The following is a 27,962-nucleotide window of genomic DNA, read 5'->3' on the forward strand; positions in this document are numbered from 1 at the left end:
TGTGAACCGTTACCCCAGTGGCTGTCTGCATCTCGGCCACTTGCCGCACTTCCTCCCCCCTTTTTCTTAGCCTTGCGAGGAGGTGTTCCACCTTGTCCCCAGTGTCCTACAGTCTCAGTTGAACTCCCAGGTAGTGCTGACGTGCTGTCTGGGTCACATGATTTTGGGACCTCTGCCTCATGACCCCGAGGAGCAGGTATGTCGTCTGGCTGTCACTCTCTCCCCCGGCCTTTTGCAGTTGAAGTAGTCGGTGCTCCAACGGGAGCATCTGCTCCTCCCTTTGTTTCTTTTTCTGGGCAGTGATGGTCTGGGCTCTATCCTGAAACAACGTTTTATACACCTCCCAGAGGGTGATAGATGAGGCCACTATTGTAAAGATGATTCGGAGTCAGAAGGTAAGTACGAAGGCTTTATTCAAAAGTATGCCACTGACACCAAGGGCACGTCTTCACCCAATGCTGCTGGGGACCGTAACTGCCAACTCCAACCATCGCCCATGCCCAAGATTCTACATGGAACATAAGGAAGTCATAGAACACTTGGGCATGGGCGCGCGGCAGGAGAAGCAGCGCGCGGCCAGCACACCATAAGGAACAAAACATTAATAGAAAACACATGGAATAAAGATATAAAACATAACACATCTCCTTCTCAATAATAAAGTTGGAGAGGTGAGGGAAACTACCGCGATACCAAACGAGAAGGAAGGCGAAAACCCCCAGACTAGTCGCACACAAAATCACGTGATTTAGCTGGTGGCTTGACCTCCCTACCGTAACTGATCACCACAGGTTCCCTCCTGACAGTGCTACTGGAAGGAAGAACATCAACATTATCATAGTTATCATGTTCAAGTGTAGCACTGCTTGTACTAGGATTTTTTTGGGAATCCTCCGATAATTCCCCACTGGAAGTACTACAACTGCTCTCCAGAGTGGGAATACCCTCAGGAACACTCACACCGTCAGACGCAATATCCGTCCTCTGTGGGAAAGAATCCCTACAGGCACTACCATCCAGAATCCAATCATAGTCTGGGGAAAAGGAAGGACCTTTGTTGTTGGAAACATCATGAGAGGGGAGATTAATGGAGCCACCCCTACACAAAGACAATGATGAAAATGCCAGGTTTTACCATCACTTAAGAGGGCAGAGTTACAGAAAACTTTCTTGACTTCCATGGGTTGTGAGAAATGACTTTGGCCCTTTCTTATGAAGTCAGTTCTCCTCACCCTAACTCTGTCACCCACCTGAATGTTAACTTTTTTGCATGCATGTTTTGAGTCATAATATGTTTTGCTGTTCATTTATGAGTGTAACAACTTCTCTTTCACCTTACCAGAAGACCAACTAACTCTTAGGTGTGAGCCAACCCACGTTGTCTTTGGTGACGGGGGTTCTTCCTCTGAGCAATACAAAGGGACTGGTACCTGTAGACTCACAAGGAGTTACACGGAAAGCCCAAAGATTATGGATGAGTTCTTTCCTCCATGATAGGTCATTTTGGTTGGCTAGTTGGACTACACCTTTTATGACACGATTAAACCTCTCAAATGCCCCATTTCCTGCTGAATGGTAAAATAAGTTAGTTTTATGAGAAATACCATTCTCCCGTACAAATATTTTGAAGATTGCAGAAATAAATTGTGGACCATTGTCTGAGACTATACATTTAGGAAGATCTTCTCTAAGAAATAATCTCCACAAGAAGCTGACCATGGTTTTTGCATTGGCATTCTGTACCACTTCCACTTCCGGCCATTTAGAAAAATGGTCCGCTAGCACAATGAGGAACAATTGTTCTCCGTGTTTCCAAATAGGACCACAAATATCAATGCCAAGTCTAATCCAAGGCATGCAGGGACTGGCAAGGGGCTAGAGGGGTGGCCTAAGCATGAGTTGTGATTTGTCAGAATTCTCACAAGCTGCGCAGTTTCTGACTTTTCTTTCGATTTCAAGACCAAACCTGGCCACCAATACGAGTTCCTCACCCTGCTTTTTGTTTTCCCTATGCCCATGTGTCCTTCATGACAAATGTCTAGGAGTTTTGCACGTAACGTGGTGGAAGGTATGACTTTCCCGTTCCTAAATATTAAGTCACCTTCACAAGACAATTAGTCTCCAAGTTCCCAGAAGGTGTGCAATTGTTTGGGAATAGACCTTTTGGTGGGCCAACCATCTCTTATATACTTTTTTACTTCCAGAAGTGCACTATCTCCCTCCAGGGCTGTTAGCCATTCAGAATGTGATATGCAGGGTACCTCCTTCGAGGATGTTGGCAACACAGAATGTTTCAATATCCGAGGTTTGATTCCCCGTGTTTGGCAAAGGCAACCGACTTAAACAGTCTGCCAGACGATTCTTTATTCCAGGGACACTCCACATTGTAATTAAAATCCATCATCCTGACGGAAATGCGTGCAAGACTGGGAGAGGCACGCTGTAGACCATTGGTGGAGAGTACCTTGACAAGTGGTTTATGGTCACTTCTAAGGGTGACCTTGTACCCCCATATGTACTGCCTAAAGTGCTCTAAACCCCAGGCGCATGCTAGAGCTTCACGCTCGATCACAGTACCTTTCTTCAGTTGGTGTGATCGAGCGGGAGGCAAATACCACTGTTCATTACCCGCTTCCGTGATTTGGTTCAGGACAGCTCCTAGACCTCTACCACTGGCATCAGTGGTGACCACGCTGTGAATGGAAGGATTAAATCCTTGAAGAGGTGGAGCATTGCAAATATCATCTTTAATTCTATTAAATGCCTCCTCACAAGTGGTGTTCCATTCAAATTTGTTTTTTAGTTTCACAAGTTCTCTCAAGGCGAAAGTTTTGGAGGAAACGTTTTGGACAAATTTGGCATAAAATTCAGAGAGGCCTAAGAAGGCTCTTACTTCCTCCCTGTTTTTAGGGGAGGCGGCTTCTCTAATGGCCGAGAGTAGTTCTTTTTTTGGTTTTATGCCACTTCCATTAATCTCGTACCCTAGGTAAGTGACCTCACTAGTGGCAAATTTGCATTTTCGGACCTCAGCGGTGAGACCATGGTGGTCTAGGATACTTAACACCCTGTTTAATTTGTCATCATGTTCCTTCCTATTGCTGCCCATCACCATAATGTCATCCTGAAAAATGAGGAGGTCTTTCTCATTCCTAAAGAGTGTACGCATCAATCTTTGGAACATGGGCGCAGCCGAGGCCAATCCAAAGGGCACCCTTCTAAATCTAAAACATCCTAATGGTGTAACAAAAGTGGTGAGGCTCCTACTTTAGGGGTGTAAGGCCACTTGGTGGTAGGCTGAACTTAAATCAATTGTGGAAAACCACTTGGCTCTATTGGTGTAGGACAGCATCTCACTGATTTTTGGCAAAGGAAATTGGTTGATAATGTTTTTATTTAGATCGCGTAGATCCACACATAAGCGAAGCTTGCCATTGGACTTCTATGCGACGACCAAGGGCGAAACCCACTCTGCCGACTCCACTGGTTCAATGATACCAGACTCCTGCAGCCTAATAAGTTCAGTTTCTACTTCGCCAATGATGGAGAAAGGAATGTTTCTAGATTTGTGTATACAAAGAATGGCATTTTCTTTGAGTTTGATTTCGTGGACGAACCCTTTAAGTTTTCCAATGTCCTCAGAGAATACATCAGGATACCTTTTGACAATCATGTTCTTGTAATCCTCTTCTGTTTTTAGTGTGAGCACGAGATCAGGGCTGTTTGGGTCCAGAATTATCCCTAAATTCCCTTGATCGATCCATCCTAAAACAGAAGGACCGACCACAGAGACGTACAGCTTTCCCAGTACTTGTCGTGTTTTAAATTGGAATTTGAATTCCCTGGAACCAAGCATTTCAATGGGTTCCCCAGTGAATGTTTTAGGAGATATGTCAAGGTTGAGCAAATGGTTACCAAAAAACGGGAACAAATTTTTCTAACCGCACATTCTTATTTACAATAGTATAAGGAGATCCAGAATCCGTAACAATGGAGATCTCCACAACTCCGATATTTAAATGGCACATGGGTTTCCTACCTTTGCCCAACACATTATCCTCAACTTGTAACACAAATAAATTCATGTCATCATCATCAGATGAATATGCTAATTCTTGTTCCTCCGGTACAACAAGTTTTACATTTCTACCACCCCTTGGTTTTCTCTGACACATTGCAAGAAAATGATCAACAATCCCACATCTAGAACATTTCTGCTTCAGTGCAGGACACATTTTATCATTTGCCAAATGGTATCTACTGACACATCTAAAGCACTTTCTATCATCAGACAATTTTGCTTTAGTGTTAGTGTCTCTCCCCTGTAAGGGGTTAGAACGCTGTTTATTATGTGAATTTTTCTAACTTGAGACTTTGGCTATGGTGGATTTGTCATCGGTAATTGTCTTTTCTTCCGGCAAAACTGCCCTTGCGCATCTGCCTGTTAACTCTGTGCATTTGACAATTTCAATGACCTCCTCAAGCGCCAATTCCCCCTTAGCCCATAGTTTCTCCTGGATGTTCTTACTGGCCGCTCGCATGACGATTTGGTCATGAATAAATTCGTTGTGCAAAGCACCAAGCCGGCAAGTAAGAGCCAAATTCTTTAAAGCAGCTACATAGTCTTCCACCGATTCTTCAGGACTCTGTTTACGTTGGAAAAACTTGTATCTGTTTCCAGAAATTAAAATAGTGGGTTTGAAGTACAGAGACAAATCTTCCAGTGCAATCATGTAGACATCCCCCTCCCTAGGTTTTTTGTTGATGCGATTATATATTTTCATCGCTTTTGCGCCTAAACAGTGGAGAAGGATTTTTTCTTCCTCTCAGGAGTAAGTTCCTCTTCATCCTCGAATGTTGAGATATAATTTTTCAAAATATTCTAGCCATTCTTCCCATTTAAGAGAGTCATCCCCAGTTGATGGAATAAACGGCTGTGGTGGAGAAAGGTTCCATATGTTACCAGACGCCATAACAAGGAGGAAAGAAGAGAAAAAAAACAAAAAGAAATTGGTGGTAGAATACAAGAGGAAGATCTCACTTTAAAATTTTGCAACTGAAATTTGTGCATATCACCAGTACAGAGGACGCACGTAGAAGATACATTGTGATACGTAGGAAGTAACCATATAGCACTGCCAGTTGAAGAAAAGAGGTGTGCATGTCACCGATGCAGGGAACACACGTAGATAATACACTTGTAAAATGATGACTTTAGGTGTGCGTGTCAGCGTTCAGAAAGGGTTTCAGACATCTGCTACCCTCAGAGCCCAGGTGTTACGACACCAGGTGTGAGTCCAGTCACGTGTTCGGGCACCCAGGCGAACCAGCAGTGGTCAGAGATTCCCTGGGCTAAATAGTGCATGTCTCTCACCAAGTCCCTTTCTCTTATGTTAAGCAATATGTTGTCCAGTCGCTCAGGGTTCCATGGGCCGTGAAGGGAAAATGAGTATGGTCTATCATTAGGGTGGCGATGTCTCTAACGTCTCCCTCGCCCAATGCTCCGGCAAATTGCGCTATTGCAGTAGAGGCCCTTGATCGTATTCGCGGGCGTGGGTACCTACGATGTACCTGTCCATGACCTTGTTAACGTCTCCTCCCATTGTGTGTAGATTGTTTGGTGCATCTAGCAGGATGGGGCCCAAGGCCTCCAAAACCAAGCTTTGAAGCCTTGGAGGGGCATACAGGTTGACAATGAGAAGATTCTTCCTGCCCCACTCTCCTCTCACTGCCATATAGCGTCCCCGGGTCTACCCATTGATTTTCAACCAGGAAAGTGACTTCCTTGCGAGAACCGCTACCCCCCCAGAATCCGTCATGATCCCTGCATTGGCCAACACTGTGTACTAACCCCTTTGGAGGCACCAGCATGTATTTCCCATAAGGTGTGTTTCCTAGAGGAGCACAAGGTAGGGAGACTGTCTATCGGTATATTGCATGACCACTCCCCATTTAATTTTGCATCCTCGTCAGGCCTCAAAATCATAAAAATGGTACTAGAGCTGCAAGTCGAGTAACTTCAATAATCTACTCAACTCAACTGTAATGTACTTGACCAGTAAACTGGTCTCAAATTTTGTGACCATTGGAAAATATGTTTAGTCGCTTTTTCTTCATTCTCACATGAGTGCACCTTCAAATATGTGAGTTCAGCATGTTGCTGTAGAAAACAAAACTCTTTTGTTTGATTATATAGACTAAACATTTTCTCCATGAATAATACTAATCTCGCCCACATATAGGGTACACGATTCTTTAGTTGCCTCTGTTTCCTAATAGCATTTCCATCAGGGCAGGAGTGTTTCTCAGTTTGTTTAAACACTCACTTTTAATAAATATATTATTGAGGTATGATGAGGTAGCGCACTGTCATTTACAGACCGTACATTTCCAAGACATGCCCAAAAACCTTCCTTACTACCTTGCAGCTTTAGTGATAAAACTATATAGTTTGTTAACAATCTATGAAAATTGGGATTCAGAAGACATATTTATCATTTGCACATCATCAAGTAAAGTGTTCCGATTTGTTTCTCATCCTATCAAAATAGTTCTTTAATCTCTCAGAAGTACAATAAAATGGGCTTTTTCAACAACTAAAATATATTTTGAAATGTTTTTACAGTTGACCTATTAGCTACTAAATGCGTTAGGAAAAACCGGATTCCCTACAGCCTTTCATTTCACACTTTTTACAGCAGGTCAAACAGTTCACTTTACAACATCCTGGAACTCCATAGACCGAGAAGGAAAAGTAATTGTAAACTGACTTCCGACCTCTGTCTTTGAAAACAGAGCAAATGTGACAAGGTTAAAAAAAGATTTAAAGGTATTGTTATTGCTCCTACACCTTCTGACTTTGTCAACTCGCCAGAACAGGCGAGTAGGTCCTAAATATAGCTCGACCTGATAAAATCTGACTCTCCATAGTGAGTGGGCGAGTAGATTAATCGAGGCCTGCCAGTCCATTGACGTTCCACAAGGGTGAGCGTTTTTCATTCAATTGTTGCAATTGATAGATAGCTCAGTCTTTTTTTTAATCTTCTTCACAAAGAAGTCAAACACTTGCTCAAACTTTTTTTTTTGTTGAGACATTGACGCCTGTCTTCCTAGTTGGATTTTTTTGTTTGTTTAATAATAATAATAATAATAATGTTTAATAATGTTAGTATTCAAGGACCGTTCCTTGCTTTTTGTAGCTGAAATCAAAACTTCCTTCTTCAGACCAGAAACACATTGCTTTTGTACCTTTTATCTCCATCGCAACCAAGCTAAATTGAACACTACATTAATTTAGCTCTTTATTATACATATACATTGGGAGTTATTCATTGTTCTTATTTCTTTAGTTTCATAGGTGTTCCTTCCTTCATTATGCTGGTTATTGTTTCAATTTAGAGGTTAGTCATGTGAGTTGCTGTTTGCTTTTTGTTCAGCGAATGTAGTTGTGACCAGTTTTTTTAGGTAAACTCTATGGTATAAATTTGCTTTCTGCCTCATATCCATTGTTTGGGTCTTTTTATTTAGCTCCCAGTTAAAGGCCCTCTCAGAGGTGAGGAAGAAAAGAACTGATGTACTAGTTGAGGGGGACTCGTTCCTTTGCAGTCAGTGGGTCGAGGGCCGGTAGGGCCTGTACAATGTTGTCAGATCGTTGTTATTCAAGAAAGTGCTTACTTGAGATTCTTGACACTCCAAAGGATCACTTCAGTGGAAGTTGATGTCCCCTAAAAAGCTGGTTGTTTCCTGGTAGGTTATGAATGTGCATTTCGTATTATCTTGCTTCGGAAGTACAGATGACTTCTGCAATGCATTTGAATGTGCAGTAGAATGACGGAGACCCTTTCTCAAGTATGTACATTGCAATCCAGTATTTTGCTCAAGAAAGTCGCAAGGGGCCCATAGGTTGATCAGTCGTACATAGGATTTGTTTAGTGAAGTCTTGGTGAAGAATGTCAATATGGTTAGTTTGGACGCTTTCAGCAATTTTAGTGCAGTATTTATCTGCAGTTATGTAGCATTCACTGCAGGCTGGATTGGGCATTTCTTTTGTAGTTCGCGATGTGGAACAGAAACAATATTGTACGTTTTTTTCATTCTGCTAGAGTGCTTGTTTTCTGTTTTCCACTACTATCAGGGTGTTGAAGATGCTTGGGAGTGGGTGGGTTGTGTTTGCTGTGTTGTATTCTTCGAAAAGCATATTGATGCCCCCTTAAGAAATGTCAAGCTCTCTTTGGGTGGGGTTTGTTGTTTCTGGGGGTGGATGACCAGGGCGAGCTATTTACTTTGTACTGTCACTTGCTGATTTGAGTTATTAAAAGGTTTTCAGTCTCTACATCTGTGTAGCGTGTCATTATCTGCTGGGGAGTGGATTGCTCTGTCCAGGCGAGCTAGCTTGGCTCTCATGCTGTTTAATAACATGCTGAAGTGTAGAGGTTCCCAAGATACCGCTGTTGGTTCTACTGAAGGCTGCCGAGGGATTTTAGTCCGGGTAGTCTACTCTCATGGGCTGGTGGAGAGGAACCGTATCAGTGATGATTTTTTTCATCGATACTGTTTCTCATTTGAGACTAAGTGGATTTCTGTATATGGCGATGACTCCAGTGTTTAAGTGGATAGATTGGGCTGGGTGAGGCAGTCTTCAGTCAAAGGCAAAGATAGATCCAAGAGGGAATCAAACTCTAATATTTGTGTGTTTAAGAGGTGGATGTGTGTCAGTGGGAGATGTTAATACACTAGAAGAAGTATATTCCTTGGGGTGGGGATTACGAAAGTTTTCGAGGTGATAGTGTGAGCAGGATCAGAGTAATCAGTCACAGGCGAAGGACGATCTAAGAGAGAGTTGAACTCAGATGTTCTGTGGTCGAAAGCTAGCCCTCTGCTAGTATATGAGGGGGATTTTTAAAGTAATGAAGTAAAAATCCCTTAGTGGGGAATCAACTTGGAATTGTAGATCCGATAAGGGACTTTGGGATTGCCTGCCGTTCCTGAAGTTTAGTAGTAGGCTGGGTTGTGGGTAAACTGAAGGGCTGTATGAGTGAGACCGCTCATTCGCTCTCTGTTAAGGGGGGGGGGGGGGGGGGGGGGTGACAAGTCTATCTTGGCGCCTTGGCTTAATATGGTCGTATAATCCGGATTCCATGTGACACTTTCACCTGAATCGGGTTGATTTCAAATCTTTTATAGGATTGCCGTCATGGGTGCATATGCTGGGATGTCTGCGCGGGCCGGTGTCTGCTACCGGTCTGGAGATGGGAGCCCTCTGATGCCTGCTGATGCTTGCAAATCTTGTCACGATTGCTGCTACTTGTTGCATTTCCCTGCGGTCCAAATCGATGTTCATTTAGTCCTTATTTGATCACGGGAAGCTTTTCTTTCTTTTTTCTTTTGTTTATTCTGTTCAGAGCAATTGTATTGCGTTTAAACCAGAATACAGTACTAAAAGCAACTCACAAAAGGGTGGACTATTTAAAACTTTGGAGTGACCCCACACATACATACCATCTTTCTGTCCTCTCAATTGAATTTAGTTCATCGACTTAGAGGAGTACGAATAAGCTCCGGTGTTGGGCAGAATAATCAAGGTGTAAAGTTTGTGAAATTCATTGATAACACAAATAAAGGTTTGAGGTCACAATTAGAGGAATTTGTAAACAAATGATAGGACAGGAATGGAATGGACAGAGAGCAAGACAGAACAGGACCGGAGAGCAATAGAGAAATTAAACGGGTAGAGAAGTGTCTGTCGCAGAGGACAAACTTTATCCGGTGAGTGCTGTAGTACCTCTGAGGTGTTTTGGATATTGCACAATGGTAGATACGGAAGTGTAAATGTTGCGGTATCTAGGGCGGGATTAGGCTTCAGGAGAAACTTACCTAATTTGTCCCATAGATGCTCTGCTTGGCTCGAGCAACCTTGAAGGCGGTGGAAAGTGAGTTGGGCACCCCTTAGGTATATGAGCCATGCCTGCCAGGTGTGGATAGATATGTGCACACAGGATTTCCGTTCTGCTAGAATGAGTTTAACAATGACCAGCATGAGGTTTTTAGAAATGGATCCAACCACGGTAATTCTGGTTTATGGGGAGCAGCATGAATTAGAAAGTGTACAAAGTCACGGTTATTTGTATATTAAATATATCCTGGAAATTTTGTCTGATGGATTTCCAGAACCAAAGTGTGTCGGTGAGGAGCATCCAAAGGCGCCTGACCTAGACATTAGTGAAGGACTGCCAGTGCCCCTGTGAACTGACTAGTGGGATCCCAGTTTCATAACTTCAGCTGCTTATCATTAAAGTGCTTTTATACATTTTCTGTAAGATGGCTCGATAGGGTAAATGCCCGACACTGGCATCTGCGGGTCGCATGTTCTTTTCCCAGCAAGTTCAAGTCAGCGTCCAGCCTTTCAAGGTCAGTCAATTGAGAACTAATACATTGGGTAATAATGGCGCTTCCAGGCCAAGGATTATACTTTTGTCAAAACAAGTCATTAGAGTGCCTGCTTTATATTTTCCAGTGACTTCACTGTGAATGGAAGCCTATGAGCGTAAAGGTTTATGGTGGTGCCTCTGTACGGCCAGTAACATGGTACTACTATTCTTAACTGCACTAATTAGTTTCCCATCCCAGTGGCACAAATTAACCCTCCTTACGATAACCCAGAAGGTCCCTTTGGGGGTAGCAGGCCTTGATGAGAGGGATGGTCTGTGCTTGCAGGGAGGTCTGCAAGTGTACCCTTCCAGTTGTGTGTTTGCCATCCACAGCTCTTTTTGTTTTATAATTATGTTACTGCTAACAGATGTACACCACAGTACCCCAATCCCTTTAAGCAAGGTTGAAATGTCTCATAGTGGAATTGTCTGAACTGGCTAGTAATCTGTGGGTGAAGAGATTTGTAATCTTTTTTTTCTCCCCTGCTAGATACACACAGGAAGAAACTGAGCAGTTAATGCGACAACATGCCACTTGTGGCAACAACTGGAACAAGATCTCCGACCGTATTGGCCGCAGTAGGCTCTCGGTTGCATTGAAGTTCTCCCAGCTTCAGAATCGTAAGCAGCCTTGGTGTTCTTGCGCGCATGGAAGAATGGGTGTCTGGTATTCATCCAGTTTCAGTGTTAAGATTACGTAGCTCATGTAAGCCACTGCATGATGTTATGTGTAACTAAGTGTGTCAAGTATTTTGTTTTATTGGCAATATCTATGTGAGCGGAGGTTGAGTTTTAGTTTCATAAAGTATGCAAATACCTCGAGGTGTCCTACTGCTGTAGACATGGCCCCAGAGACCGTGGTTCACTTTGTATGGTTGGTTAGGGACGTCCAGAGTGCAGTGCTACAGAGTAAACCATGATGTCTAATATAGAGTAAGAGGCAACTACAGTATATATTTTTTGGGGTGGGTTATTGTTGCAGGGATTCATGCAGAAGTACAGAACTATGCTTAGGAAAATAGAACCGTAGTAGGCAGGGACTGAGTCATCCTACCACCTGAGTACCTATGAGCCCGAGACAGACTAGCTATAGTGTCTCACTTACCCTCCTACTCACTCACAGAAGAACAAGTGATTAGACGCTCCAGAGCATAACACTCCCGACCGTCTCAGGAATTGCAGTTGCAGGACACCCTCTTTTGCTCTCTCACTCTTACTAGTCCACAATAAGTTCTGACAGATACGAGGAAAGTATAACATGTTTATTTTAACTATTGTGCTCCAGTATGCAGTATACGTGCCACAATAAGTAAGAAAATGCCGAACACAAATACGGTCAGCATAGTAAGTAGTCCATAAATCATAAAAGGAGCTGTCATTTTGTAACGGGGTAGCCTAACTTCCCTCCCCTTCTACAGAAGCAAAATGATTATATATCAGAAGATCTCTGGGTGCTAGCAGCAGACCCTGTACCTTCGGATACACAGATGTAAGTTCATAGTACATATCAGGTGCTGTCATGATCTTTTCCCTGGAAAGGTCCTTTGCCGAGTGTGTTTTTACCTATCCATGCATACCCACATGACAAAAGTACGTGTTCCCAAACAGCTGCATTTGCATGATTTTCCTAGGTGCTAGGGCCTGACCAGAACAGAATACCAAGGGGCATTGTTGTTTGAACTTTTCAACAGTGTTCAGACTAAATCCCAGGAAAGAACGGAACGTGAAAACAGCAGCAGGTTCTGTGTAAAAGTACAGTATGGCACAAAGCAAAATAGGTTTGTAGAATAACGTGCGCAAAGTAGAGGACAGTCTACAACGTGCTCATGCTAACCAAGGAAAACGACAATGAGCCTGCACGAGACAGATGACACTATTGACCAAAAGGGCGGGTGGTCACAGGCTAAAAGGATGCAGGAAGGATGTGGTGATTCAAAAGGAGACTTCCTAGTTTGGCTCTAATTCTTCATAGTAGTGCGGCCTTCTACAGCATCCTACAACTGCTCCTGAGAACTCCCAACTTTGTTAAAAAATGCAGCTGTAGTGGGACTAAACTTACTTTCTCAAAATCACAGTGTGTTTGGTGCCTGGGACAAGTAAAGCTGTACTTGCTGCTGGCACAGAGGGCTGATTTAAATTGATTGTAGGTCATAAATCTGAAAAGTGAAGTTTGAAAGTGCATTGACTTTAAAGTAGATTTGAAAACGTAATCCTAAAATGCATCCAACTAAAGACCTTTACACTAGCCTGAAGGTCTAAAATGTTATTTGGAAATGAACTGTTTTCTCTGTGAATTGTAACTCGAGCGCTGTTTCTGTAGCTGACCTGGCCCTAAACAAAACAGACTATGAACATGAGGCTATCTTAGTCGTAACAAGTGACTCTTACTAACCCTACCTTTGATTCTGACCTTGACAATGGCCCATCCCTAATGCAGGCACACCATAAATAAATCCCTATGGCTCACCTGACCCTACCCTTACCCAGTAGCGGCTGGTAAGTTGACAGAGTGGTGGGTGGGGGCATGGGGCATGGGAGGGACTTACCTGCTCGCCGCATCGCGCTTCTCCAGGCACAGGCTCCCAGAGTTCATTGCAGCCAATCCTGACACTGCTTTCAGGCTGCTGAAATCAGCTTCGGGATAGGCCTGAGTGCAGATGATGTGCACTCCCACACAGACTGGGAGTCTGTGCCGGCGCTCTCTGGAGAGAGTTTAACTGCGCATGTGGGTTTGGCCATCCTGAGACGGCAGGCCAAACCCACATGTGCAGTGAAGGCAGTGCAAAACACCGCCCCTGCAGCCTGTCCCCACCTGGGCCCCGCCCCCAAGCCTCGACCTGAGAAAAATAAAACGATACTAAGCAAGCGTTTATTATCATTTTATTTCTCAGTCTTCTGGCAGGTGGGGGCGACGCTTCTCTAAATATTATCCAACCTCTAGCAGAAACCTTGCCCCTGCCTCTAAATACTGGCCTGGCCTTGCCTCTAAACTCTGGACTCTACATGTACACACTAGGAACCAGATTTGATCTCCAAGAATAACCCTCGATCTGACCTTAGCCCTAAGACCTTACCTCTAAACACCAGGAACAACATTGGATCTCTAGCGGTAGCCTTTGCCCGACCTTAACCCAAACCTGGACCTTATCCGTAACCTAACTCTGATTTTACACAGAAGCCGTAACCGAAGCATGATCCAGTCTGCAACTGCAGCCCTTGTTCGGACCCTAGCCTCGTTCCAAGCCTGTGCCCAGTTTAACATTCGGAATTGTTCTCTTTGAAAGTTTTGTTGTGTTCAGTTTTATTTTCAGTTTTTAAGCTTGGACTGCACTCCAAATACCACTTGTAATTAAATGAACCTTTAAACCAAAGCTTTTCCCTTCCCTTTCTGCCCTGTGTTTGAAGGGAAAAGGTTTTGTCTGGCTAGCTCAGAGATGCTCATATTCCTTTGTTTTTAGTGCACTTGTTGCGCTGGGCAGCAGTGTACCAGTGAAAGGAAAACAAGTACATGACTGGTGTAATCCCAATACATGCATTGCGCAGGGCCGAAAGGGTGTGAGGGTAAGCATGAGCAAGAAGGTTGACTGATGAGCGAGCAGTGGTCTCTCTGGAGGGGTGAGTGACAGTCCGACCGTCTCTCTGGTTACATGTCTTTCAGTGTCCATGGATTCCATGCTTGTGAGGTCTGGTTATGGTAGCATCTCACATGCATCACAAGGGAGTCACAAGATGCGTTTCCATCTCTGCGTGAAACATTCCGTGACCAGGGTTTTTCTTTAAGCGGGGCAAACTACTGTTTTTATAAAAAAGAAACTGATCAGAGTATACTTCAAATGATGGCAAAAAGGTTATGCTGCTGGACAGAACGACGAGGAATTTTCAGTGTCTTTAGGGGTTGAAGACATTAGACTAATTAAAAGTCCAGTGTATTGTAAAAGGTCTTACAAAGGCCAGATAAAAGCCTGTGTCATCCCTCGCAATCAAATTGCCTGTAATGTAATTTACAGGTGTGGCGGATATACTTCAATTCAGAGGAAATATGATTTTTTAATTATTTTTATCCGGTCTCGTGAGCCAGTACTTTGCTTGACTTTTTGCGTGTCCTCTAGGGAGCCAGGACTGCTTCCTCAAACACCAGTGGGAGAAGCTAGAAGATACTCAAATGTTTGTTTTCATGTTTGATCTAGCTGTTAACCAGGGAGCTTGGAGCAAGGAGGAGAGAAAGAAGCTGATGCAGGCAGTGGAGCATTTGATTGTCAAGTCCCGGTCCCCCGAAGAGCTGCAAAGCATGGCTTCCGAGATTGTACAAAGCCGCCGTGAAGATATTCCATTGCTGGTGCGGGAACAGCTCTACAAAGGCATCTCATGGGCTGATGTGTCCGCTAAAGTTGGGACCAGGAACTGGATGCAGTGCAAGCTGAAATGGTAATTACGAAGGACTGACCGCTTTACTTTCTGCTTGTGTCTCTTCATTTGTGACGAGGCTTCAGGAACGCGTGCACAGACAGCTTTTTCCTGCATGTCTGCCGATCTTGTTCCTAGGTTTCTGGTTGCACCATCAAGTGCTCCTATGGCTGCAGCATTGGGCGTCCCTGTGGGTGTAGCTCAGCTCTACCTGTGATATATGTGATATTAATCTGCAGACATTGGTTCATGCTGACCTCTTCCACTTCCCCTCAGGCCTCTAAAAGACGACCTTGTGATTGACCTCGTCCGAGCCACCTCTCGATAACCGTAGCCACCTCTGGATAATTTCACTTTAGTTTACCTTTTCCTAGATAGTGGACTGTGAACAGGAAAGTGTAATTGTTTTTTGTGATTTCATAACACACAAAGCTTAGAAGACGCAAGGGCGAGGCACATGGTGTTAAGAGAGTATATGCTTCTTTTTTGTTATTGGTCCATCATGGATGAGCACCGTTGTAAATAGACTATTCCGATTGCAAGCTATGTTGTTTCTATTTGAGAACCTAACTCCTTGTTCTCCCATGTTCTCTATCCAGGAATGGAATCCTGACTAAGAAGATGACCCGGGGTGCGAAAGTGTTCCGTGGATCGAGTGCTTTGCAGGCCAAGATCAGATTAATCCAGAGGTATGGGCTCGGATTTGTGACGAGCATTATATATGCATGTCGAATAGGCTAGCATGGTGGAATTAATTTAGTTGTAATCTGCTGTGAGGCTTGAGGACATGGAGTCTTATCAAGCATGACATGTTGGTGGGCCATTGAGTCGGAGAGATTTGTATAGTGGCGCATTCCAATAGGGCGGCGTTCGCACCCTGTTCTTGAGGATTTCATCACAAACAAGAGTCAGTTTTTATTTTCTATTGTTCGAGTTGGATCATTAGCATTGTGGGCATGCTTGATAAACTGGTTTTGATGTTTGGCTGTTGTGATTAATGGTATTTAGCATGTGTGGAGCGAGTTGGAAGTCTAGGCCAGTCCAAGTGCATGCCATCTGGTAGATTGGCATGTGCGCTGTCTGACTTGAAGTATGTATCTGAGGTCATTAAGAGTGTGGCGACTGGTTTATTCTCACAGTAATCTGTTACATTATGCTAGCTGTGGAGTGTTGGTTTAGTGTTAGTTGTGGTCATGGAGTGGCACATTGTTTCATGAAGAGTGGGATGCTGTTGTGTACTGGGTGACGTCTTGCTGTATAGTGCTTCTGAGCTGTGTTGCACGAGTGTGGATTATTCTCACTATTTTGTCTGTTGGAAGTTGTGATTGTGTTTATCATGGTTGCTGTATTTGTGAGCTTTGTGATATCCATCTGTGCGGAATGTCTAGATTGTGTTGGATATGTGCAGATTATTCCGTCTTCTGTGTCCTGTTGAATGTTGTATTGTACCCAGTGAAAGGCAAGGTTGGGTGCAGAGCTACATCCAAACACTGGTCGTTCGGTTTGGCTCTCGTGTGCAGCTTTGTCCAGGGTGCGCTGCTGTTTAGCATTATGTGTGCTATTGTGACTGTGACATTATTGATACCAGCTGTATTTCATATCTGGGCTGCAGTGAACAGGTTTGTAGGGCACCCAGTAGTATGTTGTGTTGAAAGCTTTGCTGTATGGGGGAGGTAGGAGTGATGCAGCTATTGTGGTGATGCCCAACTATATGATGTGTCTACTATATGTTTCACGCATGAGGTCTTTTGCCGAATGCCTCCTGTTAGATGCAAGTGCGAGACATCCTGCTAGTACTAGGGCCGTCCACTGGGAAAATGTTGATTCTTCTAATGAACTAGTCATCCAAAATATTGATAACCCCAATCTTTTTACCTCCCACCGGCCAATTTCACTTCAGGGGTAATTTTGGTGCCCGATTCTCCTAAGACCCTCTTACGATTACCGATCTAAAATACCAACCTAACAATTAATAGTAAAGATATGGTGACATTTCAATATCTGGTTGCGAGAGGTACCAGGTACAAATCTGACATTTTTCTGTACCCCTGCTCTTGTGTATATCAGATATAAAATAAATTTCTTGTTTACCAGAATAAACTTACTGTCTTTTTGATCACTCCTCATCTCTTTACTACAAGTACAACTGAGAAATTCTTTTGATCAGAACATTATCTGAGGCATTTAGTTGAATGGAAGTTCATGCTGATGGAGAACTTATTGTTGTTTTAGTTTTAACCATATAGTAAAAAGGGTGAATTTTCCATTATGATGAGTAAGTAATACCATAATCTGTCTTTAAACAAGAGGTTTGAAATGTGAGCCAGACCCATATTGGCTGATGTCTTTGCTGCTTTCACACAAAAAAAGTGTTACTTGCTATGTTGGAAGAGCAGGTAGAGAAAAGGAATAACATTGATCACTAACATGTGGGATGGTGCGTTTCCAAGGTTTCTTCAGTTTAGTCATGGTCGTTCTTGAACATAAAGTATGTTGATGTGAAATTCTGCAGGGAAATGGCGTTGTTTGATTTAACAAGAATTTGCAATTCTATTTTGTGTGTGTTTATAAATACATGCATTCAAATACAAACAACAATAAAATAGTTTAATAAGTCTGTAAGAATCAAAGATTTGTTAGTTAAAACTTAGCTTTGCATGCCAGGATAAAAAAGTGTGTCCTTTTCTCATTAATGATCTACCAGAAATCAAAGATAGAGACTGACGGAATCCCTTGCTCTGCTTACAGTCCAGGGAGTGTTATGGTTTGCAGCAGGCGAGCCGCATTTAGATCCACCATTAGAAGCCATAGACCTGGAAACTCATCCACTACAGAAGCATCAGACCAAGGACAGTCACTGAATTTCTCCACTGAAATCCCCTACCTGGCCCCATACGGAGTAACAAAAGTCCCTCCACATCGAGAACTTTGATATTTTCTCTTTCAAGAGCAATCTCCTGTTTTGGTAGTTCATTTGTGAAAAAGCCAAAACAGGGGGAGAAAAAAACATGCACCTGCTCAAATATCTTCAGCTGGCGGAGCAATCACCTCACCATTGGTTGCTGTCAAGGCTTAGAGATCTCCGTCAAGCAGGCGGGGGATCTCAAAATATAACAGATCATCCTCCACCAGGGAAGCAGAGGACATGGCCTCTACCAGCCCTGCAGGGGGACAGGCTGCCTGCCAGTGTCTAAATGACTTCTTGAGATTTTTCTTCCTAAGTGAGTCTTTTCTAATTAACTTCTTAGTGCAGTGCAGAATATCTCTTAAAATAAAATCAGCATCCTCTAGAGGCACCAAGCCCTTGTTAAAGCAGAGTGTCACATCAGTCAAACTGGATCATCCCAGTCTAGCAAGTCAGAAACAAAATAAAAACTGGATCAGATGAAAAACAAGAGCGTGGAGACAGATATTTTGCCGCTACTCTTTACTTCAAATAACCTGGTCCATGTGTTTTCGAGTAACATTCTTTTATGATCGGCTTCTATGTTATGGAAGCCAAAGATTGAGAAATGTTCTATCTTACAACATAGAGAGCATTAGCCATGTCATCAGAATGTATGGGGGTCTAAGAATTCTGCGTTTGGCAAGTGCTGATGAGAGAAGCTGTGTTAAGGCTGGTGGTTCCTGTACTCCTGCTCTTAAGGAATAAATCCAACATGCCCCTTCATTGAAGTCTAGTCTTGTCATTTGGGAGTACAATCGTAACACTGGCAACGAGAATTCCTTAAGGAATAAGTGTTCACTGAGATTCGCTGTCAGGATCTGGGAGGGAATTTTTCGAGGGCATCATGTAAGGTGCACACTCAGTTTGAACCTTCCCTTGAAGCTGGTGGGGCGCTATGTGCTATTCTGCAGGGCTGTTTGTGGATTGCTGTGCCACTTGACGGCTCCGCACTGTGGATCCTTAAAGGAGCACCAAACTATCATGCGACCACGCGCACTGACTGCCAGCCATTTTGCTTTGGACTATACACTCAACACAGTGCAGCGCAGTGACATGAAGACGCAACGACTTGACGTCCCAGCAGCCATCTTAAATTGGGACACTGAATATCTTTCACTGATTCTCAGCAAGCGCAGTGATGTTCACACTTTCAAATCACATAACGACGTTTCTTGCTCTCCCAGCTAAGGTTTGGAATATTCTACAGCTTGCTGATGCACACGGCTTCCTGCCAGTTCTGAGTGCTTACCCTCATCCATGGAGTATTTCAGTTATTGAACAGCACAGATACGCGCACATGTTTCAATCAGTAGTGGAACTCTACTCTCCACACGACCATAACCGTAGCAAAGCGAACAAGACACATTCAATTGGATATTATTTTGCTACAGTTCTAATCCTTTCATACTTGTGCATTATTATTGACATCATCATCATGGCTGCAGCTAGTATGACCCAACATCTGCAATTCCTTTCTAAAAAAGGAGGCCCGTTACTTAGTTGGAAACAATGGAAAAAACGATTTGATTCTTTCTTACTGGTAATTGGTGTTGAAAAGGTTTCTGTTGTCTGGAAAGAAGCTGTTTTGCTTCATAATTTTGGGGTGAAAGGTAGGAACGTTTATGAAGGACTGGATGAAACCTGCTGACTTATTAGAGTTGTCTGTAATCTTGATGGTGAAGCATTTTGAGTCTCAAATTAATGTAGTTTTAGAGCGGCAGAAGTGTTTCACGACTAGTCCAAGAAAAAAACAAAAGAATTGGGAGCTATATGTGGCTACTTAATAAACGTTTGCACACACGTGTGAGTTTGTGATGCATTCTGATTCGCTGATCAGGGATCAATTTGTGAGGTGTACTAATAATCCTAAGGTGCAAGAGAAGCTTCTGACGAGAAATCCTGATTTGAAGGAAGCTGTACCAATTATTGAAGGATTAGAAATCATGAATTTATGGCTGCGTGAGATGAGGGATAACAAAGTTAATGATGCGCAAGTCATAAATAATACACGTAACCTTGTAAAAGTTGGTGAGTTTAGTGAAGTGAATGTACAGCGTGTAGATGATGTTGAGGCGGGGAGATAGAGTAAAGAAAATAAGGATTACAAAGGTAAAGTGCTTTAGATGTGGCAGCGACGGTCCTTTATGGAACAGTCAGGATATTTTTTGCAAGGCTGGTTGCTTGTATAAGGTGTGGCAAGAAAGACCACTATGCCTGTGTAGAGGTTCTAAAATGCATAGTGAGTCTGTACGGGATGGTGAGAAAAAGGTGGTGTTGAGTGTTAAGGATGATAGCACGGTGGCATGAAGATCCAATTGTCATGTAAAATCATAGTTGCTGGGGTGAGGGGGAGGTAGAGTGGGGAGGATGGGTTTGGGGGTCCTGGGGGGACATTTACTTGCTGATTCGGGCTCACCATACACTGTGGTGGGTGACAAAATTTGGAAATCAGTATTTGGAGAGAATAATATTCTACAACCTTCTGATATCAACCATGTTGGTTCTGGAGGAAAGAAAATGGATGTATTTTGGAAACACAGTGACGAGGATTCCGTTTTGTGACAGAGACGATGGGGAGGGTTTACATTGCTAAGAGAGAAGACAGTCTGTTGGGTTGGCGTCACCAAGAAGATATGGGAATAACATTGAATTCAAATTCAGTGGAGAAAGTAATGTTAACACATAATGGTGACAATGCTGATATTGTTCAGGAGTACCCGCAGGTTTTTATTGATACTCTTGGTTTGTTTAAAGGTTTTGAACATAAAATCACTTTTAAAGCAAATTCAGTTCCATCTGCTCACAAGGTGAGGAAAGTACCCAACTTAATGTTGGGTCCACTACAGGAGGAACGCAAGAAGCTTTTGGATGCCAACAACATTGAGGAAATCCAGGCTTCAGAGTGGCTTGCTCCAGTGTGGTTTTGTTACCTAAGGATGGTGGAAAGAAAATACAGATGTGCATTGACCTGCGGGACATAACAAGCATATATAGGTAGACCGCCAGCCGTTTCCCAAAATTTCAGAGACTCGTGCAACATTGGGAGAGGTCAACGTTTTTTGGGAGGGACAAAGTTGTTAGAGTCATGGACTTATCTTCGACTTACCGACCGATTCCTTTACATGCTGATTTGCAACATTGAACTTCTTTTGTTACCCCATTAGTAGCTGACTGATTTCTCTACATGCAATTTGGTTTGGCATCAGCAGTGTCCTGTTTCCAAAGAATAATGTTGATGGTTTTAAAGGGTATAGCTGGAGGTCTGGTGTTTTAGGGCAATTGTTGTCGGGGAAGGACATGTCTGAGCATTTTGAAGTTGGTTTTGAACTGGATGCAGGACTTTGACCTCACTTTGTGTAAGGAAAAATTTAATTTTAGAGTACCATACCTGGTTACATAATTTAAGGGTAATGTATAAGCCCGAGGCTAGAGTTGCCGGAAAGCATTATAGATGCACCATCACCTGCTAATAACGGTCAGGTCTATTTTTTTTGATTAGTTGATTTTTGTGCTAAAAATAATTCACAATTTTACTTTACTCTTTGTCCTTAAGGAATTTGCCTAAAAAGGGCAATAGGTTTGATTGGTCTGAGGAGTAGGTTGCTGCTTTCAAAACTGTCGAGAATGCTATTGCTGTTCTACCGATTTTAGGGCAATTTGTTGTAGGACCCTGTTATCCACTGATGCCAGTTTACATGGTCTTGGGGCTGTTCTACTGCAAATTGTTAATGGTGACGAAAGGGTCATTGCTTTAGCCTCCCGTACTATCAAGGGGGCTGAAGAAAGATATTTGGTGATCGAGTGTGAGGCATTAGCGGAGTTGTGGGCGAGCCATTTTTTCAGATTCTTTCTGCGGAGCATACCGTTCACAGTGCGGACAGATCATCAACCTTTACTCCAGATTTTCTTGTGTACAGGTGGAGTACATTTGACTCCCAGGATAAAAAGGTGCAGTGAAGGGTTGATCGAATTTAGCTTTCGTATTGAATATGTCTCTGGCGCTTCTGACAAAGCGGCAGACTGCTTATCTAGGTTACTGGTGGTTGATGGAATCTCCACAACTTTACCCGTTGAGGTGAAGGCACCCACTGTGGTGGCATGGGTAAGGGAGAATGCAATAGGAATGAATCCACTATTGTGACGAGGATGATGTTCTCAAGACAGTTTCGGAATATGTGTTCCAGGGATGGCCTTAACACAAAGATTAACCTGAGGTGTTGAAAGGGTTCTGGAACATTCGTGATGAGTTAAGTCTAAGGGAATGTTTTCAGCGGTTCTAAAATTATACCTCCATCAGGATTGAGTAGTAAGATAATCCATTTGGCTCATGAAGGGCATCTGGGCAAAGATCTAACAAAGTCCAATTTGGGTCAGTGGTATTAGTGACCGGGTGTTGATCATCAGGTTGAGGATGTGGTAAACGTTTACTGGTTTTGTGGGAAATGTGATAAATATAAAATTACAAGATCATCACCCCTCGCTCCAATAGAAATTCCACATAAATTGTGGATCAAATTGGGTTTAGACATTGTAGGTCCATTGAACAGGTTACCTAAAAATGAATGTTTTGTTTTGTTAATGGTAGATTATATATCCAAATGAGTGTGTTCACTGTGCTCACATATTTGGTAACCAAAGGTTGTAATTGAATTTTTGAAGGAGGAATTTGTGAGAGTAGTACCTTGTTTTTTAGGTATCGCCTGAGCCAGCGCATGCGCTGCGAGACATTTAGTAAGTGGGTTTTTCAAAGTGCTACCACACGCTTTTGCTGGCCTCAAGCTTGCAGTTACGTGCACACGCGCAGCCGCCATCTGGCTTTCTGTTATGGCTCATTAAGCTGGTAGCCAAGTAAACTCTCTACAGCGGCATTTGGCATGAAATGAGCATCACAAACTAGGCGCATACATTCCCTCTCTTAACAGAAGAGCACACAGTCTGGCCCCCCGGGTGAAAGTGTGCACTCTTCTAAAATACAAGCCCACGCTCCTTCCGAACACATAACCACGTGCCCTGCATCCACACTCAGACAAATGCACCCTGCTCCACAAGCTTGTGATTCCCACACAAGTGCTCGTGCAGGGCCCCTCATTCCACGCAAACACACGTAATGCTGTCTCCAGAGAAGCATGCACTGCCCCTTGCAGTTGTAAACTCCACAACTCATAGCTGTTGCAAACTGTCCTGTCATGTGTTGTCCCACTCTCTCCTCTTCCCTCCTTCACACCATCTGTTTCACGTGTACATTTGCCAGTAAGTTCCTATGGACAGCCTGCTCAGCCCATGCACAATGTTTCTTGATAAGACGCTTGTTTTTTTTTTTGCCCTTTGTGTTTTTTTTATTTTTAACAGCGTTTTATTCAGCAGAGATGCCCTTGCGACGCTGCTACTTTGGACTTCTGTGAAACATACGCATGGTTCATTTTACAATCCTGCACAGAGGCACTGCGGCCTAAACCTAAACGTCTGGTCGTAAAACACGTTGTTCTGTGAGTGTTAAGTGAGCCTGGTTATAGCAGCCAGTCGGCATCAGGCGTAGAGAAAGAGCTTGGTTTTGAAATTCCACATTCTAAAGCAATAACATTCCGGTATGTACATCTTCTATGTTTAATGACCCCAGATGCGAGCACGGCTGTGCCACACGGGCAACCCTTACAGGACTCTATTAGCTAAGCTGCCTTTCTGTGTACACTTCCTAGTCCCAGATAGGGCCAGAGTGAAAAAATATTGTGACGTTCTCGCAGTGCCAAAAAGCAATGGGGGTGGTGAAGAGGAAACTGGAGAAGTTATTACTCCTGTGAAACACATCAGAATGCCCAAAAAGAGCACACATCACTCAGTAGGAAATGCTCGACAAAGCTGCAAGTTTTACAAATGTACTGAACGTGAGGTAAACAACTATGAATATTTTGGACCTTATCAATTATGCCAAGAATATGTAACCAATGGTAAATGTTCACTAAATGAGAATCCAGATTCAGAACTGCATGAGTGGCGTAAATACAAAACAAACTCCACCCTTGCACCTGTATGGCATGGGCAGATTCATACCCTGTGAAATCTTCGCATGTGATGGAAGGATGATGCAATCAGAACAATCACCTCTGTGTGCCTGTCAATGCTTCCACATCCTAGTGCGTTTGTGTGTCTGCCTGGATCCTATATCTATCCTCGTCTATCTGAACAAGCATTGGCATAGCCAATAGGTCTCGCCTTTGGGACCTTAGAAGTGTTTAGTCATGCAATAGTTGATGTTGTTGCACCAAGGATATTGTGCTGCATAACTAAATACTTGTAAGGTCCCAAAAGCGAGACCTATTGGCTAAGACAATGCTGTACAATTTGGCTCCCATGTGATGTGTGAGTTTCTAAGTGGGTTGCCCATTGTTCATTTGAAGACTGCTCTGTATTCACTGCAAGCCAATGGTTTGGTGGAGCAAATAAATACGGTGGTCGAGTTGTGTCTGTAGGGCGGAAGAAAATAGAGTTTCACTGACAGACGTCCTTGGGAGACTTGGTGGGCCCATAGAACCGCATCTAATTGTGTACATTAGAATCTGCATTTTCTTTACTCCAAGGCAGACTGTCTGGTTTGAATATCAGTCCTTCATGGTTGAGGTGGGTTTGAAGGTTAAGGATGTCAATAAGCTTCATGAAGATGACATTAAGACACTACCAAAGGAAATGTAAAGCCCTGTGAGATGCTAAAAAATGTGTAAAGGCTGGTATTTTGGTGTGAAGGTGAAAAAACCTGGATTCTCAACTAAGCGTATGTGAAAGTTCATGGGTCCTGTTATCATTCGGGAAGTCAAGAGAAATGTTGTCATTCTGCACTCTGTAGATATTTGGAATATGTCCAGATTAGTAAAAACCACATTGGAGTCAACAAATGTTGAGAGCCAAATTGGGGTGAACTGATGGCACTTCATGAACTCAGTTTAGTTCTTTATTTTAGTTTGAATATTGTAGGTATTAGCAGTAGTTTACAGTATGTATTACAATGTTATGTTTAATCTTGTTCATGTATATTATTGTTTTGTTCTGAGGGTAGGAGTGTCATGTTCTGCTTCTATGTTTTGGAAGCCAAAGGTTTAGAATCCCGTGTCACCCCACTATAGAACATTAGTTAGGTCATCAGAATGTATGGGGTCTAAGAATTCTGCGGTTGGCAGTTGAGGAGGAGCTGTTAGGGCTGGTGGTTCCTGTACGACTGCCCTTAATGAATAAATCCATTGTATCCCTTCATTGGAATCTGGTCTGGTGATTTGGGAGTGCAATCCTAACACATTCCTTTTCTTACCTCTTTCCAGTTGTTTCTTATTTTGCTCAATATCAGTCTTGGGCTGAAATTCCTTGGATGGACGAGCTGGTCAGTGAGTCTTAAGTTTTCTTAGTCTTTTTCATTTCTTATCTTCTTATCACTCTTATCGGGTACACCAGAGTCCATGCCAGTTACTATTTTCAATCAAACCTTGCATAATGTGCATTTCCTTTGCTTACTAAAAGCATTAAAAGGAAGCATACTAACAAACATTGGAATATCTTTCACTGCTGAAATAGAAAGTGGTATGAAACACTGCCACTTTCACTAGTATTTGGCCCACAACACTGTTGACTGTTCATAGTTTTAGGTTGTTTGGTGGCCAAATAAGATACTACCCGACTGTGGGGCTGTAGAGAAACCCTAGCTCTTAAGATGTTGAAGACTGGAATGAGTTGCTGCGCCCTGGTGGTAAGGGAGCTGCAAGAACAAGAGGATGCCCCCCAAAAATATGAGAAGATATGGGGCCCATGGTTGGCCTATAACCATGATGTGGAAATAGAATTTAATCAGACATGACATTCCAGGGGGAAGAAGGATTGGCTTGACCCTGCTGACACATAGGTTAGTGTATGCAAGCTAAAAATGGGTCTACCAGGTATACTGGCGAAGTATGTGAACCCTGGTCCAAGCCTACATGCCTTGCTGCTGAATCATAACTAACACTATTTTCCCTTGACTGCACATGTAATACAAATGTGATGTACTGTGTAAGCACAAGGGATTTGTATTTATCATTTATGACTTGTGATTTTATATAATATTAACTACAAATTAAAATGAACAGTTGCCATAGGTGTAAACCTTGTCAACATGTCCTTTCTGTTAAAGGGAAATTACCAAACATGCCATCAACCATCATATATGACCACAGTATAGCAAATACATTTTAAAAGTCCCTGCAGTGAACATTCAACACTCCTTCAAATGCACAAAGCACCAGCGTTGCATTAGTCAAATATTGATTTCCTTGCATTCAGATGACACTGTCATATCTCGGTACTCCCTATTTTTCTAGCCTCCCATGCTTGTCTTCTACCTGTGGCCCGAGTAGCCATCAGGGGCCCAATTAAAGCACACGATTTTGCATTCTGTCCCACATTGTATATGACAACCTCTTTTCTCCTTTTTATTATATTAGATATCCTCATTTTTAGGTCTCGCCTGCAAATGCAGCGCATGCGTTGCTTCGCCTCTGCGAGATCTATTGTCGTTGCTTCTGTGTCCGGGGCCTGTGGAAGCAGGGTTGCTGTCTGCCCTGTCGGCATTAGGCCCCGCCCATCCGTCTAGAGATTTGGGTCGTGCACGCTTGTGCACGGCATCTCGCGTGTTTATTTTTGCATCGCGCTTTCACTTAAGGTGAAAGCGCGATGCATATATAAACAAGCGGCAGACAGGCGCGATGATATGCACGCGCAAGGCGGAGTAGGATCACTGCAATCAAAACATTTGTGATTTAGAAAGCGTTGTTTTTACTCGGTATCAACAAAAGGTAGCTCCGCTTCCCTGTGCTAAAAATAACTTTTTGGAGTGACACTATCTCTGCAGGTGAAATTGCCGTGACTCAGAAGGCATTGACCTACGGCAGGCATTATCGGTATGTCGAGAACATGTGATTAGCTCACTGGGGAATGAGGCTCTGAATGTGCATCTCAGGCGGCCGAGCCCTCCCACCCACAACTAAGATGTAAACCCAGTGTTAGTGCCTCCGCCCGGAAGAAGAAACTACAGGGAGTATGTGGGTGAAGACAGGCTACTGGACGGAGCAGCCGGAGCGTGCCCCCACCCACCAAGTAGATACAGCTGGAGCCGGATTCATGCAAGGTGCCCGCATGACTGGCCAGCGGGGCAGGATGCCAGAGCAGGCGCATCGCTCGGTCGGTGTCCTAATGCCCAAGAGCATGAGATCTGCTTGGCAGTCGGGGTACATGTTAATGCAGCAATCCAGAGGAGGGGATGGAATGCCGCAGGTGATGTGTGGAGCTTGTGTGGCGGAGGTGGGAGGCTAGGAAGGGCCGGGGGCTAAAATGACCGATTATTTAGCATTTCAGTACTTTTTCTCCTGTTTGAAACGCACCCTTCTAGCCCAAGGAAGGAGCAAACGCAATGTTCATTCTTTCTGCCAGGAAGTTCCCCTCTTGGATATCTCGAAATCCTGACACTTCTAATCAAATTATATTTCTGCCATAGTCTCTGAAATAGGCTTAGAAGTCCCGCGCGAATCTGCTGTGGTATACTGGCCAAATATTTGTTACAAGCAAATTACGCGGCCAGGGATGGCACCGTGAGGAGTGAAAGAGAGCGTCCGTCTGAGTGGCGTGAGTGCTTCTGGTAGTGGCACTAGCCTCTGAGGGGTGTGAGTGCTTCTGGTAGTGAGTGACTGCTACTCTGATGTATGTGGGATGCTGTTGGCAGAGTGAGACTGGTAACACGTGAGGAGTGTAAAAGCTGAGGGGTGTGAGTGTACAGTCAGTATTTAGGGTGTTTTGTTATTCCACCTAAAAGGCTTTGGCAGTTCTCATTGTGTTTTTAATTTTGAGGCCATGGCTGGTGATGCACTGTATACATATTCAATGATGCTTAAGTCTTACTCTTGAAATATCGTTCTGCAGTCATTCTAAGTGGCGTGTTATTCCTCTTTTTATAAGCCCGATGGTCTACCTCTCCTGACAGGACGGTGCATGGATTATAGGATGGGGCAATAATGACCCAGGTCGTCCGTTTATTTATATTTGAAAGCTCTCAAGCAGACCAGGCTGCTGCATAAGTAAATATATATTAGTGTATAATTTTTTAGTAGCATCCTCCCTCTTCCCTCCCCCCCACCCCACCCGAAATTTGGCTCTACTTGCGCCTCTGGTCACAGTGG

The 27,962-nt window shown here is 43.4% G+C and overlaps 1 protein-coding gene across 4 annotated transcripts in view; it reads left to right on the forward strand.

Annotated features, from left to right (window-relative positions):
* Nucleotides 1–27,962, forward strand: part of TTF1 (transcription termination factor 1) — a 202,559-nt gene that overhangs the window by 109,622 nt on the left and 64,975 nt on the right. For all 4 annotated transcript variants that reach the window (XM_085613916.1, XM_085613918.1, XM_085613917.1 and 1 more), the window contains 3 exons: nucleotides 10,915–11,045; nucleotides 14,612–14,849; nucleotides 15,428–15,517. In XM_085613916.1, the coding sequence (XP_085470042.1) occupies nucleotides 10,915–11,045; nucleotides 14,612–14,849; nucleotides 15,428–15,517 (459 nt within the window). The remainder of the gene's footprint in view (nucleotides 1–10,914; nucleotides 11,046–14,611; nucleotides 14,850–15,427; nucleotides 15,518–27,962) is intronic.

Source organism: Triturus cristatus, chromosome 1_2 (genome assembly GCF_964204655.1).
Source record: "Triturus cristatus chromosome 1_2, aTriCri1.1, whole genome shotgun sequence".
Lineage (NCBI taxonomy): Eukaryota > Metazoa > Chordata > Amphibia > Caudata > Salamandridae > Triturus > Triturus cristatus.